The following is a 25,824-nucleotide window of genomic DNA, read 5'->3' as shown; positions in this document are numbered from 1 at the left end:
TGTAACCTGAGCTAGAAGCACACAGAATCTGTCAGGAGCCAGGCAGACTTTCACCCTCGCTCTGTCATTTACCCTGTTACTGCATGAAGTTTGACTTTCTAAGTCAGGCCCATCATATGTAAAGTGAAGATAATGTTGATCTTGCAGCTATGGGATAAGGACCAAAAGAAAGCTTTTCAAACAGGAATACCGCAGTCCTCCTTCACAGGGCACTTGTGATGACGTGAGAGATGTGTCCTACTTTCATCAAGTTCTCAGCCCTCAGTGTCGTTACTATTATAATTTTCCATGATTCCATCACTTGATTATTGTTATTCATATGATCATGTTAATATGAAAGGTTTTCCTTAGGCTAGTTGAAGTCTCTTTTATTTATCCTTTAAGATGTTCAGTAAATAGTTCTAAGCATAACGTTCTCTCCTGGCAAACTCATTATGGCTATGTCTTTCAGCCTGCATAAGCCCTTGCTTTTACTCTCTAAGTTAGTTAGAATCGTAACTGTCATTCATTCATTCATTCACTCATTCATTCATTCAATCAACAAAGAATCATTTTGTATGCCTCGTGAGCATATAAAATGCTCTATTTCTTGGCACCAGTAATCAGCAGTTCATTAACAACAAAGCACTTATCCTTGTAAAGTCTGTTCTGCAGTGATAGAGAGGGACAACAAGAAAACTGTGAAAGCATGAGGAATGACAAGGCTGTTTCAAGGACACATAAAATTAGGGAGAGATAGATAATTAGAAAAGGATAGCCTCTTCGAGACATCATCATTTAATTAAATGCCTTGTTGAACCTGGAGTGATCCTGGGACGTTCTGGTCAGACATAATCTGAGACACATGGGCTCCGGGGGAGAACTCAAGAAGGCTGGCCTGTGCCACAGGAAGAAGGAGCAAGGCAGAGGGGATTTGTGAGGGGGCAGGTTCTACTTGGAGATCCTTGGAATCTGGCTTTAACCCCCAAGGTGAGAAACATCTGGGCAGGAGGGTCTGGCTTAATATAACACTCAAGATTCAATGTGATCTTAGAGATCATTTAGGTTTCTACAGTAGGGGGAGTGGAGAGTTGGTTAGACTGAAGTTTTTAAGGGGGGATGGGAATAAGGCATGTTGATGGGTATGGGAATGGAGGAAAAATAGGAATCAGGATTACTTACAAGTCTTGCTTTTCAGAAAATAATGAATTGTTGAAATTTGAAAAGTGAGAGGAAAGACCAATTCAGATGGTGTCTTGAGAGAGAAGGTATCTGAGTAACAAAGCTGGATACGTTTTATTTGTTATATTTAACTGTTAAATATGTACAGATGTTGAGTATTCATTTGGACTACGAGCTCAAAGAAATTACTCAATAATTTGACTAGGAAAACAAATAAAATGCTACATGCCACCAGGCTAATGGCCAGAGAAATGCAATATTTAGCCCGTAAATCGGTGTGAAGATTGGCAGTATTTTAAAAACATGAATGTTTTTTTTTTTTAATGTGGTAATTTGTTGTGATATCTGTACCTGCACATGTCCCTTGAGGATATGTTGCAGTCTCATGCATGTGCACAGTGCCTTGAATGTGGTGAAGTCTCCATACTTTCACAAACCTCCTTTTCAGTCCTGTAAGGTATAATTTGATGTGCCTTATACCAGAAAGACTTGACTAAAAGCAGGTTTTGGATCTGCAGCGCAGTTTTCCAGTTGCCAAGATTTTATAAGGATCCAATCCAAAAGTGTCAGGTCAGTGCCAACAGAGGTGTTCGCTGAGAGCCTGCCTGCTCTCTGATGTGTACTTCCCTGGTGTTCATTTAACTGGAGGCAAAATTTAATGGGATGCCAATCACAATGATCTATAAGTTGAAACTTAATATTCTATCACTGCATTACAATCATATAGGCAGGAGCCTGGTTTAGAGCCAAGTGAAGGCTTACAGAATTAAAGAAATATTTGGCTACTGACTTTCAACATTCCTTTTCTTTTAGCCCTTTCCAAATTTCAGGCCAAGGTGGTAGAAGAGAAACTATGAATTCTTTGTGCCCAGATTCCAAAATGTTTAGCCAGTACCAAGCATGTCGTTAAATCCACAAAAGGCTTTGAAATTGTAGCTAGCAAGCATTGAGCATCAGGAAGGAAAGACTTTGAGTCTATAGAGCTTAAAGTCCGATACAGATGGATCAACAACCTGGTGGGCTCTTGAGGACTAGGCTTAGATTCTGGACTCATAACCTGTGTTAAGTGGCTGCCTGGAAATAACTGCAGTTCCTCTTCCTGAAGCTGGGCTAAGATTTTAAGCAAACTCCCTGGGTTCCAGAATGAGATGTTATATATATCTTAAGAAAATGTCTTTCCCATTCTGATTATTGGTTTATTATTATAGTGGTCACACTATCTCAGCTGAATAAGAAATCATCCCATACTAGGTGGTTTATAAAATTGGTTTCTCGTCATCGTAAGCATTTAAGTGTGGAACCCAAGTGTTAGTAGGGCCAGACCGCTCTCTAGGTTCTGGAGGAATATAGATACTTCTTTTATTCTTAGCTGCTGGTGCATTCTGATAAGGAAAGGCATTTCTTGGCAAATATCTGCAACATGTATAGCTCTGTCAGTATATTCCCATTGTAGTCTTCCCAATTCCAAGCCTCTGAGTGCTTTTCTCTCCTTTGAAAATGGCAGTGTTCATGTTGTATTTAGGGCTCACATCGGTTACACTAACTGTACCTGCTGAGGTAATCTTTCAAAGAAGGGTATGTTCTATGATTCCAAGACCACATGGATCTGGGCAGAACTTTTCAACACATTATGTCACCCTACCAAAATTGTTAGAAAGACGGAATATAAGGAGTATATGCATGTGTATGATCAAGAAGTAAGCATGTCATGTTTCTTTTTAACAAATTAATATGTTGGCTTTAATAATTTAGAATAGGTTTAGATTTTATCTTTTAAGAACAGCTTCTAAATGAATTAATGTGTTGGCTTTTATATTTTTAAATGTATTCACTTTTTGCCTCTCAGAGAAAACAACAGAACAAAGAATGTCAGTATTGTGACATCTCCAGGGTCCTCAAGAGTATATTTGATGTGTTCTTCCTTCCATTAACTCTTGGAGACCTGTAGCACCTAGGACTTCATGAACATTAAGGACTGAAAACTAAGTTGGTAATAAAACTACAAAGTGAACACAGTCTGCTTGATACAGACCCTGAAATGCTGTCAGGTAGAAATGTACTGTCTCACAGTACACTTAAGGACAGTGCCTCTCTCTGACATCATAAGCTGTTACATAAAACGTCCAGTGCCTGTTTTCAAGTTGTTCAATGCCCTCATATAAATCCCCTAACCAAAAAATTGCAGGCTATTACTCTTGCTTTGGAAACCATCTAGAAACCCGTGTAAAACACCAGGCACTGAAGGCAGCACCTATATAAATCAGGGGACATGGAAAAAATCAAGCTCATGTTGACTTGGAAGCTTCACCTCTAGCTATTTTGATTCATGGCATTAGAAGTTGTTAGCCACTGGGCGTTGGTGGTGCATGCCTTTAATCCCAACACTTGAGAGGCAGAGGCAGGCGGATTTCTGAGTTCGAGGCCAGCCTTGTCTACAAAAGTGAGTTCCAGGAAAGCCAGGGCTATTCGGAGAAACCCTGTCTCGAAAAAACAACAACAACAAAACAGCAACAAAAAAAACAAAAACAAAACAAAACAAAAAGTTGTTAGGTAACTACCAAGCAGGGAAAATCAGCAGCAGCCTTATGCAGCTATGAGCTCTGTGGGTTACAACAATGACTGTAGGGATACAGGAGAAACTCATAAAGTCCAACTCTACCTGAGATGCTGTTGGGATTTTTTTTTCTCTGCAGGCCAGGAGGGGGAGGTGTTTCTATAGCTATGTACTTACAGGCAGCCCTAAGAGGAAACAATAAGCTTAAAAAAAAAGAAAAAGAAAAAGGAAAAAGAGCAGATACATTTGGACAGGAAAATGGTGAGGAGGATGGAGGAGGAATTGGAGAAGAAACGAGATGAATATGTGCCTATAAAAATATTTCAAATAAACATATAAAATCTTCCCACCAATTTTTTTCCCCATCTATCAGTACCCACATCTGAGCCTCATAGTTTCAAAACTTATGATCCTACACAACAATCACATGCTGGTAATTAATATCTTTTGAATTTAACCAAGGCAGTTTCCTCATACTTGGAAGACAATCCCTGAGCCAGAATTTCGACTCAAAGCAAGTCTTGGACTGCTTTGAGAGAATTAAATATGAATAAAGCAATGGAGCTAGAACTTGGGTTTGAATCTACCATAATATTCAAATCAAGGAGCTATGTTTATGCAAACTAAGAGCCAATGAGACCATTTTGGAGAAAAGGAAAATCAAAAGCAACTTCATTGTTAAAATGCATCTTTAATGACATAAGATTATCAACAAGACACCATTGTGAAATGTTGCTACAGAAATCCTATCGATAACTATAAGGTATTTATGAAAGCATGACATGATGGAGATTATAAAAGCTTGGGTGATATATGCTAACTCTTACATTAGAGAAACATATTGAACACATATTTGCTAATCTTAACCCAAAGGTCTTCACTTAGCTAAGTTTCACTAGTAATTTGCAGTGAAATAAAATCATTATTTTATTTTTCCAGGGGTTTAATCAACTTATATTTTAAAAACATGCTTAGCATTGCCCAAAATGCATTTTTTTATTTATTCCAGTAGTTTTATATATGACCAAACATAATACTTAAGTACAAATAACAGCATAATCCTTTTGACAAATCATTTGTAGTTTGGGTATGTAAATTTAACAGTTTAACTAGCTTATTAATCTGTAATATGAGTTGATTTATGTCTTCATTTTTGCTTTAATATTTTTTGCCTATCTCTTTGGAGATATTTAATCATTTCCTCCCCCATTCTCATTGGAAAGGTTCCTAATTGCTCTACTAGAGTTGACTATATTTCCATTGCTTATTCACAATGATGGCCTCTAATCACAGTGGCTACTGACATCTCAGGTGTTGGCTTTCCTCAAGTAAGGGTTGTCATAATTATAAAAACAGATATAAGACAGCATAAAGACTTAAAATATATCATTAAATTTTTGTTATCAATAGGTGAGCCAATACATTCGATCTTAGTGAAATGTGTAATATAACAATCAATTTTACTCCTGTCAGATCTTTTCAACAAACTTGCTAGAGGGTTTAGGCTTCCTATGAGCACCTAAGTTATGGTGCCACAAGTTTCTTTTACATGGAGATGGCTTAAATCCGTGGCTCATTCAGACTAAGAAGACGTTCATTTGCCAGTCATTACATTAAATTGAGTTTCAAAGTTGTTGAGATCTAAAGTTTGAACCTATCCCCTGCCCCCCCACACCGACTAATTACAGATTAACTCCTACATCACCACAACTTCCCTGACTTTAGTCCTCCTTTATTCAAGATGAAAAATTACTGTTCTTGGAGTACAAATGAAAGTCATGTCCTTCACTTGATGTCTGTCATTCTTTATACATCTTGGGTATATACACCAAGGCAGTGGCCTAGGGAAAAAGGAAGCTGTTTGGATGTAGCTCAGGCGTCTAGTTTAACTGTGGTAAGTCTTCAACCTCTGATTTACTGCCCAAGTCTGTTCTGCTGCTGCTATCTTTGAACAAGCCTGAATCCCCCAAGTGGTTAATGAACTTCTTATCTTTTGAATACTGAAAATAAAATAAACTTAATCCTCAGGGCGGTTCAGTCAACAGACCGAGAGACTTTTAGATGCTTCCTGGTGATATGGGACAGCCAGGTTTTCGGCCCTTTGTGATTATCAGTCTTTTCTAGGAAGCATGTATGTGTACAGGCAGTAAAGGTGCTTCTTGGAGATAAATGTCAGTGGAATCACAGAGTGAATATTAATTTCAGGATCTTCAAGGTCAGATATCTGTCCAGGTCCATTGTAACCGGAATGTTTATTGGGGCTGTTTCTAGGAATGATCTTGAGTCTCCCCTCTGTTTCCAAGCATCAAGGAAGAGAGGAAGAGAAACATTTCAACATGCTCAGCCAGTGCTCAGATGGAAAAAGTACCATAGAACTGTCTCATTTATCATTTAGGGCAGTTATTTTGAATGCCTTAAAAGTGATCCAAGTTTAAGTTTACAGGATCTAACTTGGGCAGAGAATAAACAGAAAGCCAGCAGAAATGACCAGCTGAGGTTCCTGGAAAGCAATGACTGTATATGGAAAAAAAAAAAAAAGGAAGAAAAGAGCGGAGGAGAAAAGAGCTTAAGCATCTTTTGTAGGTTCATAGACATAGGGTTAGAAATTAACTAAATGGGAACACAAGAAAATTAACGAGAAGGAGCCAGACATGGTGGCACACACCTTTAATCCCAACACTCAGAAGGCAGAGGCAGGCAGATTTCTGAGTTCGAGGTCAGCCTGGTCTACAAAGTGAATTCCAGGACAGCCAGGGCTATACAGAGAAATCCTGTCTCGAAAAACCAAAAGAGAGAGAGAGAGAGAGAGAGAGAGAGAGAGAGAGAGAGAGAGAGAGAGAGAGAGAGAGAGAGAGAGAGAAAGAGAGAGAGAGAGAGAGAGAGAGAGACAGAGAATTAACGAGAAGGAAAAATGAAAAAGAGGTCTAGCCAAGGATTAAAATTATGGTAGACGAAGCCCCCTGAGTGCATGATGTACCAATGAGAACTTAGTAAGGGACAGAAGTGCTGGTAGGCACTCACCCACCCTACACAGCTTCCACACACACAGACGAGGTTCTCTGTGTTTCAATGTTTCTCATCTCAGAGAACATCACTCAAGTTATGAACTATACAGGTCAGTCCTGTAGGTGTTGGGGTTGAAATCTTCCTGCTGCCCCATCAACTGAAGTTCTTAATGATGCCTCTAAATCTCTGTCTCTTCATCACCACAAACATCATTCTGGGTAAGGCTGAATTTCTCTTTCTTTAGAATTCCAGAACACTTAATGATTATGTTTCCAATGCCCACATTCATTCCCTCTAAATTTACTCCATACTGTAGACTGATCACAGAATGCTGAAACCATCAATTCCTTTCTGAGTCTTAAAGGATTGGAAAGTGAAGGGCTTTTAAGGACTTCTTCTGCCCTGGAGAGTTTTAGGATCCCTTCCCACTTCAGATTCTCTTGCTCTTGGCTCTTCATGGTTCCTCTTGCCTCCTTGGACCATTAGTCCTTGGGAAAATAATGTATTGTATTTTCCACCAATTATCTTAGTTCCTGACACACTATAAAATTCAGTTAATCTTTAACAAGAACTTTATTTTTGTTATGAGCCATGAATAGGTAAATATGTATCTTTATAGTAAGGTTGGACCTATATGAACCCCATCTTTTAAAATAAGATAATTCAGGTTCAAAGACTTTAAAATTTTTTACCTTGTCCACGTAGTCAGAGTGAAGTTTATAGATTTGGACCTATGGTCCCTGACTCCTGAAGTTATACATATTTCTGCTAGTCTTTGTTATTAAATATTAATTGAATGAGACCTCTGGCACTTGCTGTATCTGGCTTCTCAGAAACTTATGTTGAGAGAATAGAGTTCTAAGTGTTTTACTTAATTTATAGTCCCTTCCAAAACACACAGTTTATCCAAGGCAGAAGCTTAGCATCTAAGGACAGAAATAAACAATGAATTTCATCCCCAAAGAGATAGCATCGTTTAAGGTAGGATAGTTTTGTTGTTATGTAGAAAAATCTGTTCATTTAGCTGTCTAGAAAAGATTGCTGATTTTTCTCTTCTAACAAATGGCAGCGGGATTCTTTTATAAAAGTATAAAAGCAATCTATCCATGTCTTTTATAGCTCCATTAAAACTACAAATATCAAATATCGATTCCTCCCGCACTGACCACAGTACAAGCCTACATCAAGAAAGGCTGCTGGGACTTTGTTGCATTATCACCATGGGAGACACTCTGGATTGTGCATAAGCTGGAGATGCCTGCTTATCTGGTGCTTATCTATTTATAGAGAGGGGAGATTTTTGTGTGCAGAAATATAATCCTGAAGTATATAAGTCTCCAAACAGTGTGAAGCAAGCAAAGGCCAGGGAATATGCTTCTTAAAGGTGATGCTACTAAAGGAATGAAACAATAACCTGGTCTCTGCCTACTCTGGAAATAAAACCTTGAAAGTCACTCTTTGTGGACATAAACAAGTGGCTGGAAAGTCTCAATTATTATTTGTAGAAAAATCTTTGCCATTTGCTGAGGGCATCTCTTGGATGTGATTTATTACCATACTCCTGAGGAGGATTATTGCTGTATCCTGGGACTCTTTCCTTTTGTTTCCCATCGTAGGTCATATCTATTCACATTTTTCTAACAGTCCTGGAATTAGGAAGAGAAAAAATACATTTGTTTTTCCTAATTCTGTAGCAAAGTACGAGAAAGCTGAAAATGAAGGAGGAACTCTTTTTGGTAGCAGTGTCACTCGCTACTGAATTGCTTTGAATGTTTATTTTCTGTCTGATTTCCTATAAACTTTACATGATAATGTAACCCTGATAAAAGCTATGATCGATGTATGTGTGTGCGTTGTCCCTGGGATTATCAGATAGCAGAAAGGATCTCACTTCAGGATTTAGGACTCGGGGGTTTGGTTCCTAACACTTTGTTTCTCTTGCAGTTACCCTAGATTCAATGTGCACTCATCCCTATTTCTTTTTGAAATGACTAAAGTTCATGGTTTTTCAGAAAATTCCTTTGGACATTCAATTTTTGTGAGCAAACTTTTGTCATAGCTGATTTTTTAAGGTAATATTCAAGTTTTTGTGTGTGTTTTTGTTTTGTTTTGGATTGAACTCATGATCTTCTTGCCTTGGCTCTCCAAGGGCTATCAAACTTGATTAAAACTGAACCTCTAGACAAACATTTCGAGAAGAACACGGGTGTGTTTTGAGCTTTCTTTGAGTGTCATTAGTGACACCACATTTTTTTCTCTTAATTTTGTAGAATAAATTTTAGTCACTAATGGTATGTTATCAAACAAAGCAGCAACTTCATTACAACCCCTTACACTGAGAGGAAGTGACTGTGTCCTTCCATGGTAATGAGTTTCCTTTCTCATTTAGTTCCAATTAGAACTTCTCATACTAGTTTTACCTGAAGTCGTCATCATCTGAAGTATTCATCTAGAGAAGTGGGAGCTGCCCCTCTTACCAGCTTGTCCTGAAAAGACAACCAGCATGCAATACCCATCAAATTAATTTTTAGTGATGTTTCCTGATTCACCAAATTCTTCTCTCTTCCTTAAAAGCTATGTTTTCCCACCAATGAAAACCTGAAATTTTTTTCAATAGTAGTTTTCAGCAAAGGCTCTGCCTTCTCCACTCTGATAATTTAGAATTACTTGTTAGATTGTTTTCTAGAGTTACTATATGTTTGGACATCTACTCTTACCAAGTACTATAAGAACCTACTCTAAGACTCTAAGTATTTTGTACCTGCTTACTGTATTTTGATATTTTCCTGGAAAATATCTGCCTCAAAATATTTCACAGTCCTGAAGAAAGTACAAAAGATAAAAGTGCAGAGTACAATTAAATGTCAAATCCTTCAGTGCAAGCTTTCTAATTGCAATGGGAAAATAAATATGGCCAGCTCATCTAGAGGGATAATCACCTTCACCCTGTTAGAAATCAGTATTTTTGTAAATTGAAGAGTTTTTTTCTAGACTTAAATTTGAACAAAATATTCAGCTTTATCTTAGCATTTACTACATTAGGTACTATATTATGTTAGTTTTACTGTGGAGTGAATGGGAGGCTCTTGAAAAGTGGCTAAAGATTGATTGAACTACAGTAATCAGGTTTACTATAATCAGGATAATATAATTAACCAGCATAATCAAGTTTATATAACCTAAAGCTGCCATTGACATAAAAATATTGCATGGGTTTTGATACTTAGTTTTACTTCTCAATTCTTAATGCTGTATCTACATTTTCTAGACCTCAAAATAAGTTAACTTATCCTCGATTTTAATGAGTTACAATCTTGGAGGCTGAATAGGTGCCTCAGTGGTTAAGAGCACTGCCTGCTCTTCCAGAGGACCTGGATCTAATTCCTTCAACCACAAGGCAACTTACAATCTTCTCAGACTCCACTCTCAGTGGATCCAATGTCCTCTCTGGTTTCATTAGGGTCTATGCACACACATGGTTCACAGGCATACAGACAAAGCATTTATAAAGAAAATAAATAAATAACAGTTATTAAATGAAAATAATGATTTATAATTCCAACACAGAGTCAGGATTATTCACCACAAATTTTGTTTCTTGGCAATGTTTTAAAAATTGAAATTTAATATAAATTACATGACTGTTGTAGAAATGTTAATAGTTGGATTTCATAGGGAAAATTTTGAGGTATCTTACTAACAGTAGATTATCATTTTGTCACACCCTTTAATCAATGTAAATTTTAGACTACTTAACCTTAGTGAGACTCATTAGGGCTGTTCATATTAAACTATAATATAGATGCTTAAATATAATGTATATATATATTATCATAATCACACATATGTGTATATTCATAGGTAACATGTAGGTTCTATGTTAGACATGTCATACATTATGTGTACTCTTATGTAGGTGTATCTGTACGCTGTTTATGTGTGGTTAAATATACAATGACACTATCAAGTGTATCATTCATTAGCAGAAAAGAACCTATTAAAACTAAAAGCAAAATAAAGATAATAATTGTTTTCTTCAAGTGAAACCTTTAACACTCCTACAGTTTCTTACTAGAAACCTACCCCTTGCTATCTATCTATCTATCTATCTATTTATTTATTTATTTATTGCTTCCTCCTTGCCAAATTACCATCATATCGCCTAAATATGCCTAGTTCAGTGAAGATTAATTTTGGTGACAATTACATTGCTCATGGATTTTCTGGTGTTGCATTCCCTATACACAGAGTAGAAGCAGATTTCAATGAAATATTTCTAAAGATGTTAACTACAGGATTAGAAAATCAAGAGGCAATCAAAGCATGCACTTTATTATCAATAATTGTGAGTAGTTTCAGAAAGGAGTTGCATATGAAATGTTCTTTTGAAAATCATTGGCAGTAGACATTTCTGCTACAAGGTAGAGAAGTTTGCATGTAAAATCCATTCAGATCACTACAAAGATTTCTTAGATTGCTTGTTATCATCCTTAAAACTCACCCCCAAATCACTTTTAAATTATTAAACAGATAAAGAGAGTCATCTTCAGATTTCCATCCTGACTTGAGGGTATATGACTTATGCATCATTATTTGAATGACAACACATACAATGCCTTTTTAATTTTTTTTTTTCAGAATGAGGCATTTCTTTGGTTCTTCAAGAGTAATAGCTGTTAAATTGACAATTTAGGAACATTAGAACTCATTGTACTTTACAGTCATTTAAAAGAAAAAAAACTTTAAATATTCAGATGTTCAACTACATATTCGCTGACACTAACATTTGTCTTCATTTCAGATTTCCAGCTGAGAACCATCAGTGTAATGGCTGAAAGGCATTAGCTCAGCCAGTGTTCCCTAGGCTGTGGCATGCCTTTATCTTCCTTAGCCATTTCCTTGAAGCCTTTAGGTTCATATTCTTGTTTGGGACTGATTTTTGAAAGTCCCAAGATTTTAGATAACACAGACTGAATAAAAAAAAAAATTAGGCTTTTGGTATTTAGAAAACTGTATTGTGGCCAGATACTTTAAAAGATATGACAAAGAAAAGGAAAGGATACAAAAGATAACTGTGCATGTGTTACATGACTTCTTGTTCAAGAGTGTAACATTTAAAACACTATTGAGTAGGACCAGATGAACCAAATGCTTTAAAAATTCTCGTACTTGAAAAAGTAAAACGGAGCTACTGTAAAACCACATCAACTTCTTAATTGCTAGTCTTTGATGAAAAGTTGAAGATAGGTCTGAAGGGATGGCTCAGCTCTTGAGAGCATCCACTGCTCGTGCAGAGAACACAGGTTCAATACCCAGTGCCTGCATGCTTCTTCACAAACAGTCACTCCATGTGCCAGGAGCTTCAGCATTCTCTTCTGATGTCTAAGGCCAGTAAATACACATGTGGTGCACATGCAGACATGAAAGCAAACACTCAGAAAATAAATAATAATAACGATGATTAATACATAAAGGTTGAAGATATCTCTAAGGTGAATCGATTATCATTTCCAATCCTAACATAATTAGCAATCAGTAATTGTGATTGTGAGAGAGGAAACCACTGGTTTGTTTTTAGAATGAAAGCAACATGGGATTTTTTTTAACACATTAGTTATTTCCATTCATAGACTCAGGAACCCAGAAGACAGAAACTCTGGACACACACCTTCAAATATTCATTTACAGTTTAATGGTTTTAGAGCTTTATTGTAGACATACAGAGAGAAAGAGAGAAGGTAAAAGGAAAGAGAGGGGAATGCCATGGCCACGTGGAGAGAAGGGGGGAAGGAGGAGGGAAGAAGAGCTAGAGATGAGAGTAAGAAAGGTGAGAGCTTAAGAGAGTCATTTACAGTTTTGATAAAATGAATTTCCCATTAGAAAGTTCATAAATTACTTGATAACAAATACAGATAATGTGGAATTAGGGAAGAGTACCATACTTCCCGATGGTCATCCTGCCATCTATAATCAATGTATTATAGTTTATTAAAACATGGCTTCCTGTCTCTCCTTTTTTTAAAAATCTCTCCTATCTCTCTCCCTTTTTCAACCCCCTACTTCCTTCTCCCTCCCATCCTGTCCTCAGTATAATTTTAATGCGTGTGGTTGACTTTAATGAAATATTTGACTAGTATGTCACTTGAAGTTTAATATCCATCAAGGTCTTACTATGAAATGCTTTGTTATCCTATAATACATATAACCATATTTAATAACAAATTTCTGTTCCCAGTGTAAAGAGTAACATCTAATAGATTTCATTTACTGCACTGTAACTATTTAACTTGTCCTTAGACACAGGTGTTACATAGAATTTCTACCATAATACAATATTAACATTTTAAAATGTAGTCGGTTAGATTGACATTGATTGATGAGTTACTTTCATAGATTATGCCTCTGTCCTAAAGTCGTTTCATTATTTGAAGAAATAGGTAACTTCAACTGAGATGGAAAGAAATTAGATGCAGCTTGCCACAAATTATTGTCCAAGGGGATCAGTATTAAACACATCTTGAAAATGATGCACAGTTAAACCCATTAAGTTTCTTGACTGACATACTAAAATGTAATGATAGGGAAGGCTGGAACTGTTAACTCTATTGATTTCACATATAATACTGGATTTTGAATATTTGTGAGTATTACTTTTTCTCTTCATTGTAGCTTATATGTACATGTCATAAATGTGATACCACATTAACTATATTTGAACATATTTTCTAGAAAAGTACCTAATATAAGCATAATTGTTTTGCATTCATTCTCATGTATGTATAAATGTACACCCATAACTAACAAGCAAGAACATATTATCCACATATATAAATAATACCATAATTAAAAACTAAAATACTACAAACTCTTACAATTTAATTTGTGGCACTACTATGAAAAATAAACACTTAAAACTAGTGACACCAGGAAAGGAGCTACTTTAATCTCACTCAGACTATAGTTTTTTTGTTTGTTTGTTTGTTTTTGTTTTTATTTTTCAAGACACAGTTTCTCTCTGTAGCCCTGGCTGTCCTGGAACTCAGTCTGTAGACCAGGCTGGCCTCAAACTCAGAAATCCACCTGCTTTTGCTTGCCAAGTGCTGGAATTAAAGGTGTGCACCACCACTGCCCGGCCCAGAGTATAGAATTTTGATGAGAACTAATCTTAATTGGTTTTAATTTTTCTATAAAAATATATTGTTATTTAAGGACCTAATGTTTTAATATATTAGAATATCTGTAATATTCTTCCCATGTTATAAAACCTTCAGTTGTATTTTAAGGTATAGTAAGATATAAGATAATGACTTAGCATTGAGACTTCACCCTAGCAAAGAAAATATTCTCCATTTTCAGGCAGCCAGTGAAAGAAACACTTGAAACAAACACTCTGAATGGTCCTTGGCACTTCTAGTGTCTGTTATATCTGCTTGGAAGTCTCCTAAAAGTCCATGCCCATGCCTTCTGTGAGTAGAGTCCAATGGCCATTAGCAATGTAGACAAATACAACTGATGAATAAATGAGCGTTGGCACTACCCGTGGCAACTAGGTCCAAGTTAGAGTAGTAACAGCCTGGTGTTCCGTAATGAACAGCATTTAATAAGCATAAATATCAATTACAAAGCACAAGGGCTCACACATATTCCACATATTCCACCATTATGCTCATCATGATTCTAAAGACATCAGTGATCAGTGGTATTAAGTAATCACCTGGATTGTCTAATCAGTAAGGACTACAGGACATAATATGCTTAGGCTATTCAGTAACGACAGGGTTGGTAATTTCACCAGTAATCTTATCCATGTGAAATAACAGTATAAAACAATGCCTGTATAGAAAGCTTTGTGCATAACCTGTTGACACAGTAGTTGCTTCAATTATTAGAAAATTTAGGTAGCGCTTTACCTATTTTCACTGGAAATGTAATGACACTAAAACCAGCTGGAGGGGACATATCATTTCATTCTCAGGGCTTATAAATGCCAGCTGCATATACCCCCTACAGTGTATTTCTTTATGATGCTGGCTGGAAATAGTTATGAATTTGGCATATCTTATTCTCCAGTTCCCAAGCCTCAAGATGGTTTGGCTTCCCACAAAGTTGATGATTGTTTTCCATGAGTGATATGTGGACATGCACCTGTTCCTTTCTTGTCCAGCCTCTGATCTGATAAGAAGGCTTCCCAGCGGGCAATGCCAGATTCTCATGTGCTTCATTCAGGGTGGAGGAGTGATCCATAACTTCTTATGCCACAGTTAGAATCCCAGGATGAGGGTAGAACCCATTCTTAACACCTTTTGTTTCTCTGCGAAGTTTCCACCTAAGGAGTCAGTCAGGTGAAAGCAAGTTCGCAAAAAACCAAACAAAACACTAACAAAACAAAAAACAAAAACAACAACCATGACAACAAACATACTCACTAAAGCATTGAATGAGTTTGGATTATATATTACCACCCCATTGTGAGACAACTGAAGAAAAACTAAGGAAAATCCGTTCCTCTTCTATTCCAATGCACACATTGTCAGTTTCCCAGGTCCCTAGATTTATTTTGCCCTGGGAAACCAAGGCAGAGAGCCATCAACATCTGTCTCAAAATTTTAAGTATTACATATTCAGCACATTTCTTAGCCAAATCACAGATTAATTGCAGTGTTTGTCTCTAGTCTTTTACTTTCTTCATTTGAGGAATAACAGATTGTAACTCAGAGAGGAACTCTCTTGAAATATTTCCATTTATTCCAAACATTAGATGCAAAACCAGATTTAAATATTGGCTTTTACTTACAGAGAAATGTGAAAATTTGTGACTCTTCAAACAACTGAAGAGAAGGGTTTTGATTATAGATAATTGTTCTTTCCTGTCTAATTTCACTAGTAAGCAAATTACTTATCTTTGATTAAGAAATGGCTATGAGAGAAAATGGAAAAGTTAAACTGAAAATAAAATCGTTTATAAAAAGTTAAAGGTACCAGAATCTGCTACAAGACAAATTGCTTACCTTAAGATAATGAGATAAAGTATGCATAAGTGTGTTGTTTATTTGATTAAACAAATCATAATATTAAAATAATAAGTATTGTATTGCAATTTTTTCTTTTGACAGCTACTAGCAATATATGTGCAAAAGCCTACTAGCAGAATTGAAACATTTCTATGTTAAAAGTTTAGATTGAGAATCTTACTTCTTTCTGTTGTTATCCTAATCATTTATACTCTGGCCAGTCTCTTTAGATATAAAATGAAATAAGTGAATCAATTTCTATAATCTATTCCTTGAGACAAAATTGTTTATAGAAGCTTCATTATTGTACTTTCATGTTATATATCCACATTGTTATTTCTTGTTATCCTAGAAATAGTGCAGATTTTTTTTTGTTCCTTGAACTATACAGAGTAAATATTTATTTGTTTTGAGAGAGCAAGTATCTTATCTGCATCAATTTCTTTTACATACAGTGCAAGTTCCAGGGCCAGTAGAAAACCTGCATGCTGTATCTACCTCACCTACCTCAATTCTTATTACATGGGAACCCCCTGCCTATGCAAATGGCCCAGTCCAAGGTTACAGATTGTTCTGCACTGAGGTTTCTACAGGAAAAGAACAGGTGGGTAAGAAATGAGCCTCATGCTATCTATCTCCAGCATAACTCTAGAGCCAAAGACAAAGGGTGCTCGCCAAATTCTGATATAGCTCCTCATTTAGCATTTCTATTGAATGAATAACTGATTGTTTCCAAGTACTTGTTCCTGGAAATTCTAAACCATTTCATTGTGCTGTGTTGGTGAAGTAAAGAACATTGGGGTGAAGTTCATTGGGAGAATCTGGTTCAAGTGTTGACTTTAGTAGCTCAGACCAAGATGGATAACCATATCCTGTGCCCAGAGAGATTTCTTATCACGACTCAGCCCGAGAATGATCTGCTTGTATTTAGTGGCATTATTCAAGTTGCCCTTTCCACTCTCAGAGAGATGTGGATGCTTTATAGTGTTCTGTCTTCTCTCCACCCTTACACTGTGACCATCTATTTCCTGGAACTACTCTCAGGAGCATATACTCCCCAATCACACTGGATTTTTATATTTTATCTATTGATTTAATAGAAATCTAAAAAGAGACATATGAGTTTTTCAAGAATAACAGTAAATAAGTTTTCAAATAAATAAGTAAAATCTAATAGTGACATTTGACCATTAATGTATATAGAATATGCATGACTATTGAGATCCTTACTCCCAAATTATTACATTTTTAAGAGAGAGAGAGAGAGAGAGAGAAAGTTAGAACTAAAGTACATGTTACCAAGCATAGAATGATTTTTGTGCTTCCATATAAAATGTTTGATCAGGATTTGTCTTTTGAAACAAATATGCCAGAAATTTAAGTAGAAATATTAAATATCTACTTCTTAGATGTTTTTAAGACAGTATTGCATACCTTGCTTTTATGTAATTAGTAATTTTGCTCTTTTTTCTTGGCTGTTCCCATTTAACTTTTAACTCTTCCTTGTAAGCAGTTTCCCATCCAATTTTATACAAGTCTTTCTGTAGGTCACTTCAATAAACTTAGGAGCTATATTGCCCAATGTTGATAATGATGATCTGGGTATCATAATGTAAAACTAAATGACAGCAAGTACTGGTTCTGGTTATTTTCAATGACCGTCACCTTTACTACTTTCTCTCTGTAGTTGTGAACTAGAGAAGAGTAGTTTCAATCTACACCCCAGCAGTTTAGGAACATAAAACTAGCAGCAAATTGTCTGAGAGTTTCAGTATCTGTGGATATATTTCTTCATGCATGTTACAATCTGCGATTTCTTGACAAATTATTTAATTTGGGTCACTTCTATTAGTCAGGGTTTTGATGTGGGTGGAATAACCCATACTACCCAGTGCTCTGGGTGGTTTAAACAAATTGAAACTTAATGGCTATAAAAACCACACGATGATGTTTTAACATGGAGTCTGCAGAGTAGTTTAGACTTTAGTGGGGGAGTGTCTGACTCAAAGAAGGTTTTACAGCAATTCATTAAAGGGCTAAAGTGTGCTTCTATGAATGAGTGTCTAACATTCAATTCACTGATTGCACAGAATGGCTGCCATTTCTGCTTTAATGTGCTTCCTTAATAACTATTCTGGCATTTTATGTCTCCAGAATATAGAAGTTGATGGACTATCTTATAAACTGGAAGGCCTGAAAAAATTCACGGAATATACTCTTCGATTCCTAGCTTATAATCGTTATGGGCCAGGAGTATCTACTGATGATATAACAGTTGTTACACTTTCAGACGGTAAGTGAGGAACAGTGAAATTTTACTCATATGTCTGTTGAAAAATGAAAAAATGCTGCATATGTTATTGATTATGTTGTAAGGGTTTTTTTGAAATAATAGTCTTTTCAATAGTATATTACAAATAAAAAACATAGGCAACTTATTCACAGTACTGTACTCAAGTTTAAATTTATGATTCAGTTGCATATATTCAGTCAGGATGGATTAAAAGATAATCCCCAAACCAGGGCTACCGTATAAGAGTTCAAATTATTCTTGTGCATGTATTTGTTCATTTCTATACATTTTACAAGGTAAGCACATTTATTAGTGTGTGGGATAATATAGATGGTATGTTTCTTTCATTTATCATATTTAAAAGACATAAATGATTAAACGTATAAATGATGGACTATACAGTTTAATTAGTAAATATGCCCAAAGGATTTTTGTTAAGTAAACATGCACTTGAAATATTAGAAGTGAGTTTGAAGATGCACACCTTCATGTTCTCTTGTCTAACAAATGAAGATTAGACATATTTTTCAAAGGAAGTAAAAGGAGGAAGAATTCATAATGAAGATAATGGATTTAACTGAACAGTGTTAGGGGAAGCTGGTTACCAAAAGAATAAATGATAATGAAAGCTTGGGAACTTTAATAAATGTTACAGGCAAGTGTATGGTTTGGAATGGGACTATGGAGATTCAGGCAGGTGCATTGCAGAGATGTCCCCATGAATACTAAAAAGACTAAAGCCAGCTTGAGGCAGCATAGCTTCCCTGTTAGTATGTTTAGTTTTATAAATTATTGATATTTTGATTAAAACTGCCTTCAATTTCTGATTCTTGACCTAACAGTCTTTAATCTGGGAACGTATTGACGTGGCTAGCTTACAGAATGTCAATGGCAAGAAGAAAGACATGAATGTTTTTAAGGATATTCCAATGAGAACACAGGCTAATGCTCATTTGCAATTTCACTTAAAAGGGTATTTTAATGTTAGGCCACTTCAGTATTAATTTTAATGTAATTCTTCTAGCCAACTGTCTGATTCTGTTATTCAAGACAGAGCAGAATATGCACTGGCTGAATAAATTACTTTATAGCTTATAATTATAAAAATAAAAGAAAAACAAATGAAAATGAGTATTTTACATAATTTATGTAGATTTCATTCACACTCTGAACTGTAATACTGCAGTGTTATTCTTCCACTTTGATTTTAAATGTCATAAGTGAGAAAGATAGATTGTTACTCATTAGTCCAAGAATTATCTTCTGGAAATGCAGCAGTGCCTAGAAAATTGTCTGTCATTGATAAAGAAACTCTATGACTATCACCTCAAGTAAATGTAGTTTTTGGAAAATTACTAAATTTTCTTTATTAGATGCATTTGATAAGAGAAATGAGAGATTGTGGGATACTCCTGTCACAACCTTTACCTTCCAGTAAAATATGTGCTATTGGCTTTCGCCTTGGCAGTACTGATTTCCCTTCTGTCAGCTTGAACTCATGCTTTCTTCTCTGCTCTCTTCTGAGGCCAAACTCTAGAAACCAATACAACCAAGCAACCAACCAACCAACCAACCAACAAACAAACAAACAAAAAAATGGCAGCATTTTGTGATAAATGCCTCAGATTAGTATGTTTGTAAAGGGTATACATTAAACTTCATGAGTAAGTTTTGTCGATGAATATGTGAACATGGCAGCATGTATTTCTCAGAAATAAATTCAAATGTCTGATTTAATGCCTTAGGCAGTATGGAATGGGATCTGCCCTCATCTTAATCCGTTTAAAGCAGTCACTCTACCATACTGAGACAACTCCCTGACATCTTCTCATCAGCTTAATGATTCACTGTCAGTGAGGTCTTTGAAGATAAACATTTCCTCCTTCTGTACAACTATGAAAGCTAAAATCAGGCATGGGAGTGTGTGTTGTGCTCACTTCCATTCAGCATCAAATCCTGTCTATTATTGGTTGGTAACTGCCATACTGAAGAATAACTCTCTACTTGCCCTGCAACCAGAACAACCAGTATGCTGTCTGTGGAAAGTAAGAGAGTTTTCTATTGCAGAAAATTAACAAATACATCAACACCATGAAAGTAAAGATTTTTGAGAGTTTCATTATGTTAATTATCAGCATGTAATAAAAATAATTTTGATGCCTCTAACCTTGTCATTGCCATACATATTGGTTTCCTCAGTTTGGTTTTGGTGTATTAGAAATTGGAAGTTAATGACTATTAAAAAAAAATAGTGGTCTGTGAACATGTCACATCACCTACAGACACAGACCCCTAACCAAATAAAGAAATCTCACAGACTTTGTGCTTCCTCCAATATTCAGTCATTAGCATTTGTGACAGTTTCAAATTATAACTGAGACGGGTTGCTTTAAAAATAAAAGATATTGTAAAATGTTTGTGATATTATGTGAGGTAAAGCAAGGGTATACTCTACGTTTCACCAAGGGTAAAAGCTGAAATTGTACTTGGGCCATAATTAAGTTAGTTATGCTCCAACAGGGACTGTTAACTTTAAAAAGTCAACATTATTAACATTGGAAGAAGTTAAGACACACATAATCCACTCAGCGGAAACTCTGGGTGTGCAGGCTCAACAAAGCACGCTTTAGTCCCCCTCTGTCTGAAACCAGTGAAGTTCAAAGCCAAATTTAAATGATTTAGTAATGATGGTTAGATGGTTTCCAAGATGACAATAAATTAATTGCTTTAACAAAGTTTGTAGTATTCTGAAGAAAACTTGGCATACTCTACATAGCATTTATATTGGAGTTAGGATAAAATTTAGTTGTACGTACTGATTGGTGAATGTAGCTTTAATCCTTCCTATTTGTCCTCAGGGGCAGAGAAACTTTAACAAGGACCAGATAAACTTTGAATAGAATGAAGGGTGTTTTAGTTTGAAACATATTAAAAAAAAAAAAATATATATATATATATATATATATATATATATATATATATATAGAGAGAGAGAGAGAGAGAGAGAGAGATAAGAGCTCAAAGTTTGGGAAGCCAGTTAGCAGTATTAGAGCAGGCCTGTTCCACTCTGCTGAGTAAATGTTACATTGTTACCAGCAAGCCAAAGGAAGATGAATAACCTTTAGAAAGTATCAGAGAAGGTTCAAACAATAGGAAACTCCTACTTTCCCAGGCATGCTTGACTAAGTGCCCATAGAAGTAGAGGGTTTCTAAGCTTCTGCCTGACAGCTCAGAGATGTTGAAAAAATCAGTTAGGAGGAAAGATCACTGCAGATCATGGTCTATGTTGGCCACATGAAATGATTTACTCTATTTGGGAGGTTATATTTTTTATGATTTTTAAAATTGATTGGTAAAGTGCCTTTTAGACATTTTTACCTGGTACAAGTATTTATATGAAAAATGGGGTAAAAGAAAAAATAAAATAACTTTTATTAACACCTCATAACATTTCTGCTAATTAACCTACTATTTCAACCCATGCTTGTTGGATTTACAATAAGCTTAACAGAATCCTTCACAATGATGACTAAAATTAAAATTTAGAAAACATTTGGACATGTGAACACTATATTCCGTACTTCATTAAAAGTCATAATATTAACTAAAACAGCTGAGGTGTTCCCTAGCTTATGGAATGATATTAAAGAATAATTAGTGATTTAATTAACACATGACTCTGAAATTTTATCACAGAATATATTGACTGCAATCTTTATCAAACTCTAAAAGGTTCAAATCAAAACAAAAAATTTTCAATTTCCATCATGTTCATAAAATTCCAGGAACCAATCCTGAAGTAGGTCTTCCTTTCTCCTCTACTCACTGATTCCATGAGTATTAATCAGTTGTCAATTTGAGAAATATGGAAATTAGTCAGGAATATAATGTGTCCTGAAGGTGAAAATTTTCTAGACAAAAACCAGGATAGGACATACCTAAATACAAGTCAAAATACTAGTGCCCTATTTAAAAAACAAACAAGCAAGCAAGCAAAAACAAAAATCTACAAACACCATTCAATTTACACAAAAAAGTATTTACTTGTGCAGAATGGCACAGGGACTTGTTAAAGTGCATGAGTAGCCCGGTCCTGTCACATTCACAGATGTGTCACAAGTAAAAATAAGAACAATTCATTTAATAAACATTGACACTATTAAGTCATTGAATACTCTTCCTGGTGCTATGGAGGGCAGGGAGCTTTGTTTATTTGCAGTTCAATTCTGAGAACAAGAACATCTCTGGATACATAGCGGCTAGCCAGTCAATGGTTGTCTTCAAATTTCTCCCATGGCTGGAGAAATACTCTTTGAATTTAGTAAATATTCATTACAACTCCCAAAAGGGAGCTGTGTATGTCCCTTCTGACATAAATATTTTTTAAAATTAAAATAATTTAATAAAATAATTTAATATGGAAAAATAATGAACTTGCCAGAAAATTCTGAATGAAAATTAAAACAGGTCTTTTATTAATAGAATCTATGGGCTAAACACTACTGGGGAACCTGCTAGCTTCTACATTATACGAGCTTAATTATAAACAGATTAACAAACAAAAGCAATTTCCTTCCTTTTACTCTGTAGGAGATAATAATGATTTGCATTATAGGAATTGATCAACCCAGGTGTTTATTTCTGATGTATTCCACCATAAAAGAATGCAGATCCTGAAAAATCACAGCACGATAATCGTTGCAAAATCTCCCCTGTTTTCATAGGTTCTACCAGGAGGGTTAACACAGAGCTGGGATTATATGGTATTATTTGCTATCCTACCTGGTGCTCTTTTTAAAAATAATTTTGGGGACTCAGTAGATGGTTAACTAACTCACCTAGCCCATGAGACAAAAATAAGTGTTTATTTCTCTTCTCTCTGAGAATATTGAAAAGGGCCACCTACTTGCATCGACTTCCCAAATTTTCATTATACAATTTGAAAAAGACAGACTTTCTCTTTGCATCAGTGGGCTGGAGTTTCTTTGGCAAGGCTTTGGTAGTAACTGTCATACCTTATTTCATTCCTTTCAGTGCCAAGTGCTCCACCTCAGAACATCTCACTGGAAGTGGTTAACTCAAGGGTAAGTCAGCCAATGGATATTGTTTTATTCCCTGTTATGGACATATTCTGTTTACCATACTGCCAACTAAATACAGGTATCTTCTGGAACAAGGGATTTTCTTTGACTAGAGATACATACATAGAAATAAAGAACTTTTATTTTCTGGAAGCACATATGATTTTATAGGTATTAGAGTGCTTGATCGCCATTCTAACGGGACACAAGTTTTGTTTCTTATTTATATCTACTAATAGAGACATAAATCTAGTATTCGATTACACTATTTTAATTTAGAAAAAAGCTAAGGCAATATTCAGTTCAGTAATCTTTTTTTTTAATTTAATCTTTTAATTGAAATTTTATACAATTTATTCTGATTGTTGCTTTCCTTCCCAGAGCTTCTCCCATATTCTCCCCTCCTCCCCTCCTCCACAACTATTCTACTCATGCCTTCTCTACCTCTCCTTAGAAAAGAAACATGCAAATAAAAAACTCAAACAAACCAGAATTAAATGAGTAAATAATACAGTGAAAAAGACATAACAGAGAGAGAGACACACACACACACTCATAAACCAAACCTGCAAAAAACAAAATTAAAATCTATACTATCCAAGCAAAAGAAGTGAGGGGGAAAGAGATATCCAACAAAACAATATGAGATAAAAATATCTACAATAACATATTTTTTTATTCCTGTAACATGAACTACAAATATTGTTTACATACCCAGTAAGAGTCCTGCGGAAGAAACATTTTTTTTTTCTTGACGAGCAGTTGTTTATTGGAGATAGCTTCTTATTTGGCATCAAGACCTTATATTTACTTTCCAGTCTCAGATTGGGTCCATTTTAAATTTGGATCTATCCAGGCCCCATACAAGATGCCACAGTCTCTGTGAGTTCATGTGTGTGTCAGTCCTCTTAGATCTGAAGACACTATCTCCTACAAGCTCTTTACCTCCTTCTGAATAGCTCTTTGAATCTTGAAGGGAGGGATTTGATGAATGATCTCGCAGCCTCTGTGTGTTGTTTAGTTGTAAGTCCCTGTATTATTTCCTTTCTCCTAACAGAGAATGCTTCTCTGATAATATCTGAGTGAATGACTAATCTATTATGTATAGTATCAGAAGGTCCTTAGAAGCCATTTTTGTTGCTATGTTCTTTTATCAGGATAATAGTATTTGAGTTTCTTCTACATCCATAACCTATCTAGTCTCAGATTCTTGGACACCTGAGTAATGAGTGTTAGAAATGGGTTTCATATCATAGAGTGGGCCTTAAGTCCAATCATGAAATGGTTGGTTGCTTCACATTTGTGTCACTACTGCAGTATCTCCTTCAAGCAGGTCACAATTTTAGATAAAAGGGTATAGATCAGAGTGAGCATTTATCTTTTTTCTATGGTAATGATGCAGAGTACCTACCAGCATCATGGAAACTATATACTAATAATAGTAATTAGATAAAACAATATATTTTTTAGAACTCAATAGCTTTGACAGTACCATAATAGGAGTTGTTATACTGTTCCATAGGACCCTTTTGGTCAACTCAATTGTATGTAACTTAGCCTAGGCACTGGAAGTTATCACTTGGGGCTTTGTTTCCTGCCTTATTTGATGATCTCATTTAAATGTCTTTCATATATGTATTTATTTTTGGAAGTTTCTAACAGTACTAGTTTATTGTATGATGCCTCAAATAACCTTCAGTGTTAATGTTAACTGTTCTTTCACATATTCTCTCCTGTAACCCTCTCTTCTCTCCTCTTCTTCATTTAATCCTCATATTCCCAGCTCCCCATTTCTCTCTAATTATATTTCTCCCTTATTGAGTGACCCTTCACTCTCTTTTAGTCCTGTATTTTATTCCTAATTTCTTTGGAAAATCAGACTTACTAACAAAGGTTTACAGCTCATATCCACATATGAGAGAATAACATTATATTTGTTATTTTCAGATGAAATAACATAACATTGTTGTTCAGCATAATTAACAAAGGTTTATAGCTCAAATACATATATGAGAATAACACTATATTTGTTATTTTGGGTCTGGGTTTATCTCTTAGGATGTTTACTTACACAATGGGATTATTATTCAGCTCTAAAGAAAATCATAAAGTTCTCAGGTAAATCTTTATGATTTTCTTTAGAGCTGAATAATAATCCCATTGTGTAAGTGCACCAAATTTTCCTTATCCATTTGTCTATTGATGAATATCTAGACTGTTTCCAATTTCTGGATATTATGAATATGACAGCAAGGACCATGGCTGAGTAAGTGACTCTCTAGTAGAATGTAGCGTCCTTTGGGTATAAGTCCAAGAGTTTTATAGCTGGTTCCAATGTATTCCCAGTTTCCCAAGGAATCCCCATATTGATTTCTATAGTCACTGCAAAAGTTTACACTATCACTAGTAATGGATGAGTGTTCTTCTTACCTCACACACTTGTTAGTTTGAGCAAAATGGTTTTGAAGAACTTCTTAGATGAAATGTATATTTATGTAATTTAAACCATCCTGATTCTGTCTCCTATTTTTTGTATTCCTTTTTTAAAAATATTTTTATTAGGTATTTTCCTCATTTACATTTCCAATGCTATCCCAAAAGTCCCCCATACCCTCCCCCCAGGCGCCCTACCCACCCACTCCCACTTTTTGGCCCTGGCGTTCCCCTGTACTGGGGCATATAAAGTTTGCAAGTCCAATGGGCCTCTCTTTCCAGTGA

General features: G+C 35.5%; 1 protein-coding gene across 1 annotated transcript in view; it reads left to right on the top strand.

The window, feature by feature from the left end:
* Positions 1–25,824, top strand: part of Dcc (DCC netrin 1 receptor) — a 1,075,620-nt gene that overhangs the window by 771,173 nt on the left and 278,623 nt on the right. Inside the window, exons 10-12 of the mRNA XM_021150630.2 lie at positions 16,188–16,336; positions 17,887–18,025; positions 23,060–23,109. Of these exons, the coding sequence (XP_021006289.1) occupies positions 16,188–16,336; positions 17,887–18,025; positions 23,060–23,109 (338 nt within the window). The remainder of the gene's footprint in view (positions 1–16,187; positions 16,337–17,886; positions 18,026–23,059; positions 23,110–25,824) is intronic.

The sequence above is a fragment of the Mus caroli genome, chromosome 18 (assembly GCF_900094665.2).
Source record: "Mus caroli chromosome 18, CAROLI_EIJ_v1.1, whole genome shotgun sequence".
Classification (NCBI taxonomy): domain Eukaryota; kingdom Metazoa; phylum Chordata; class Mammalia; order Rodentia; family Muridae; genus Mus; species Mus caroli.
This window is presented reverse-complemented; position numbering and strand designations above follow the sequence as displayed.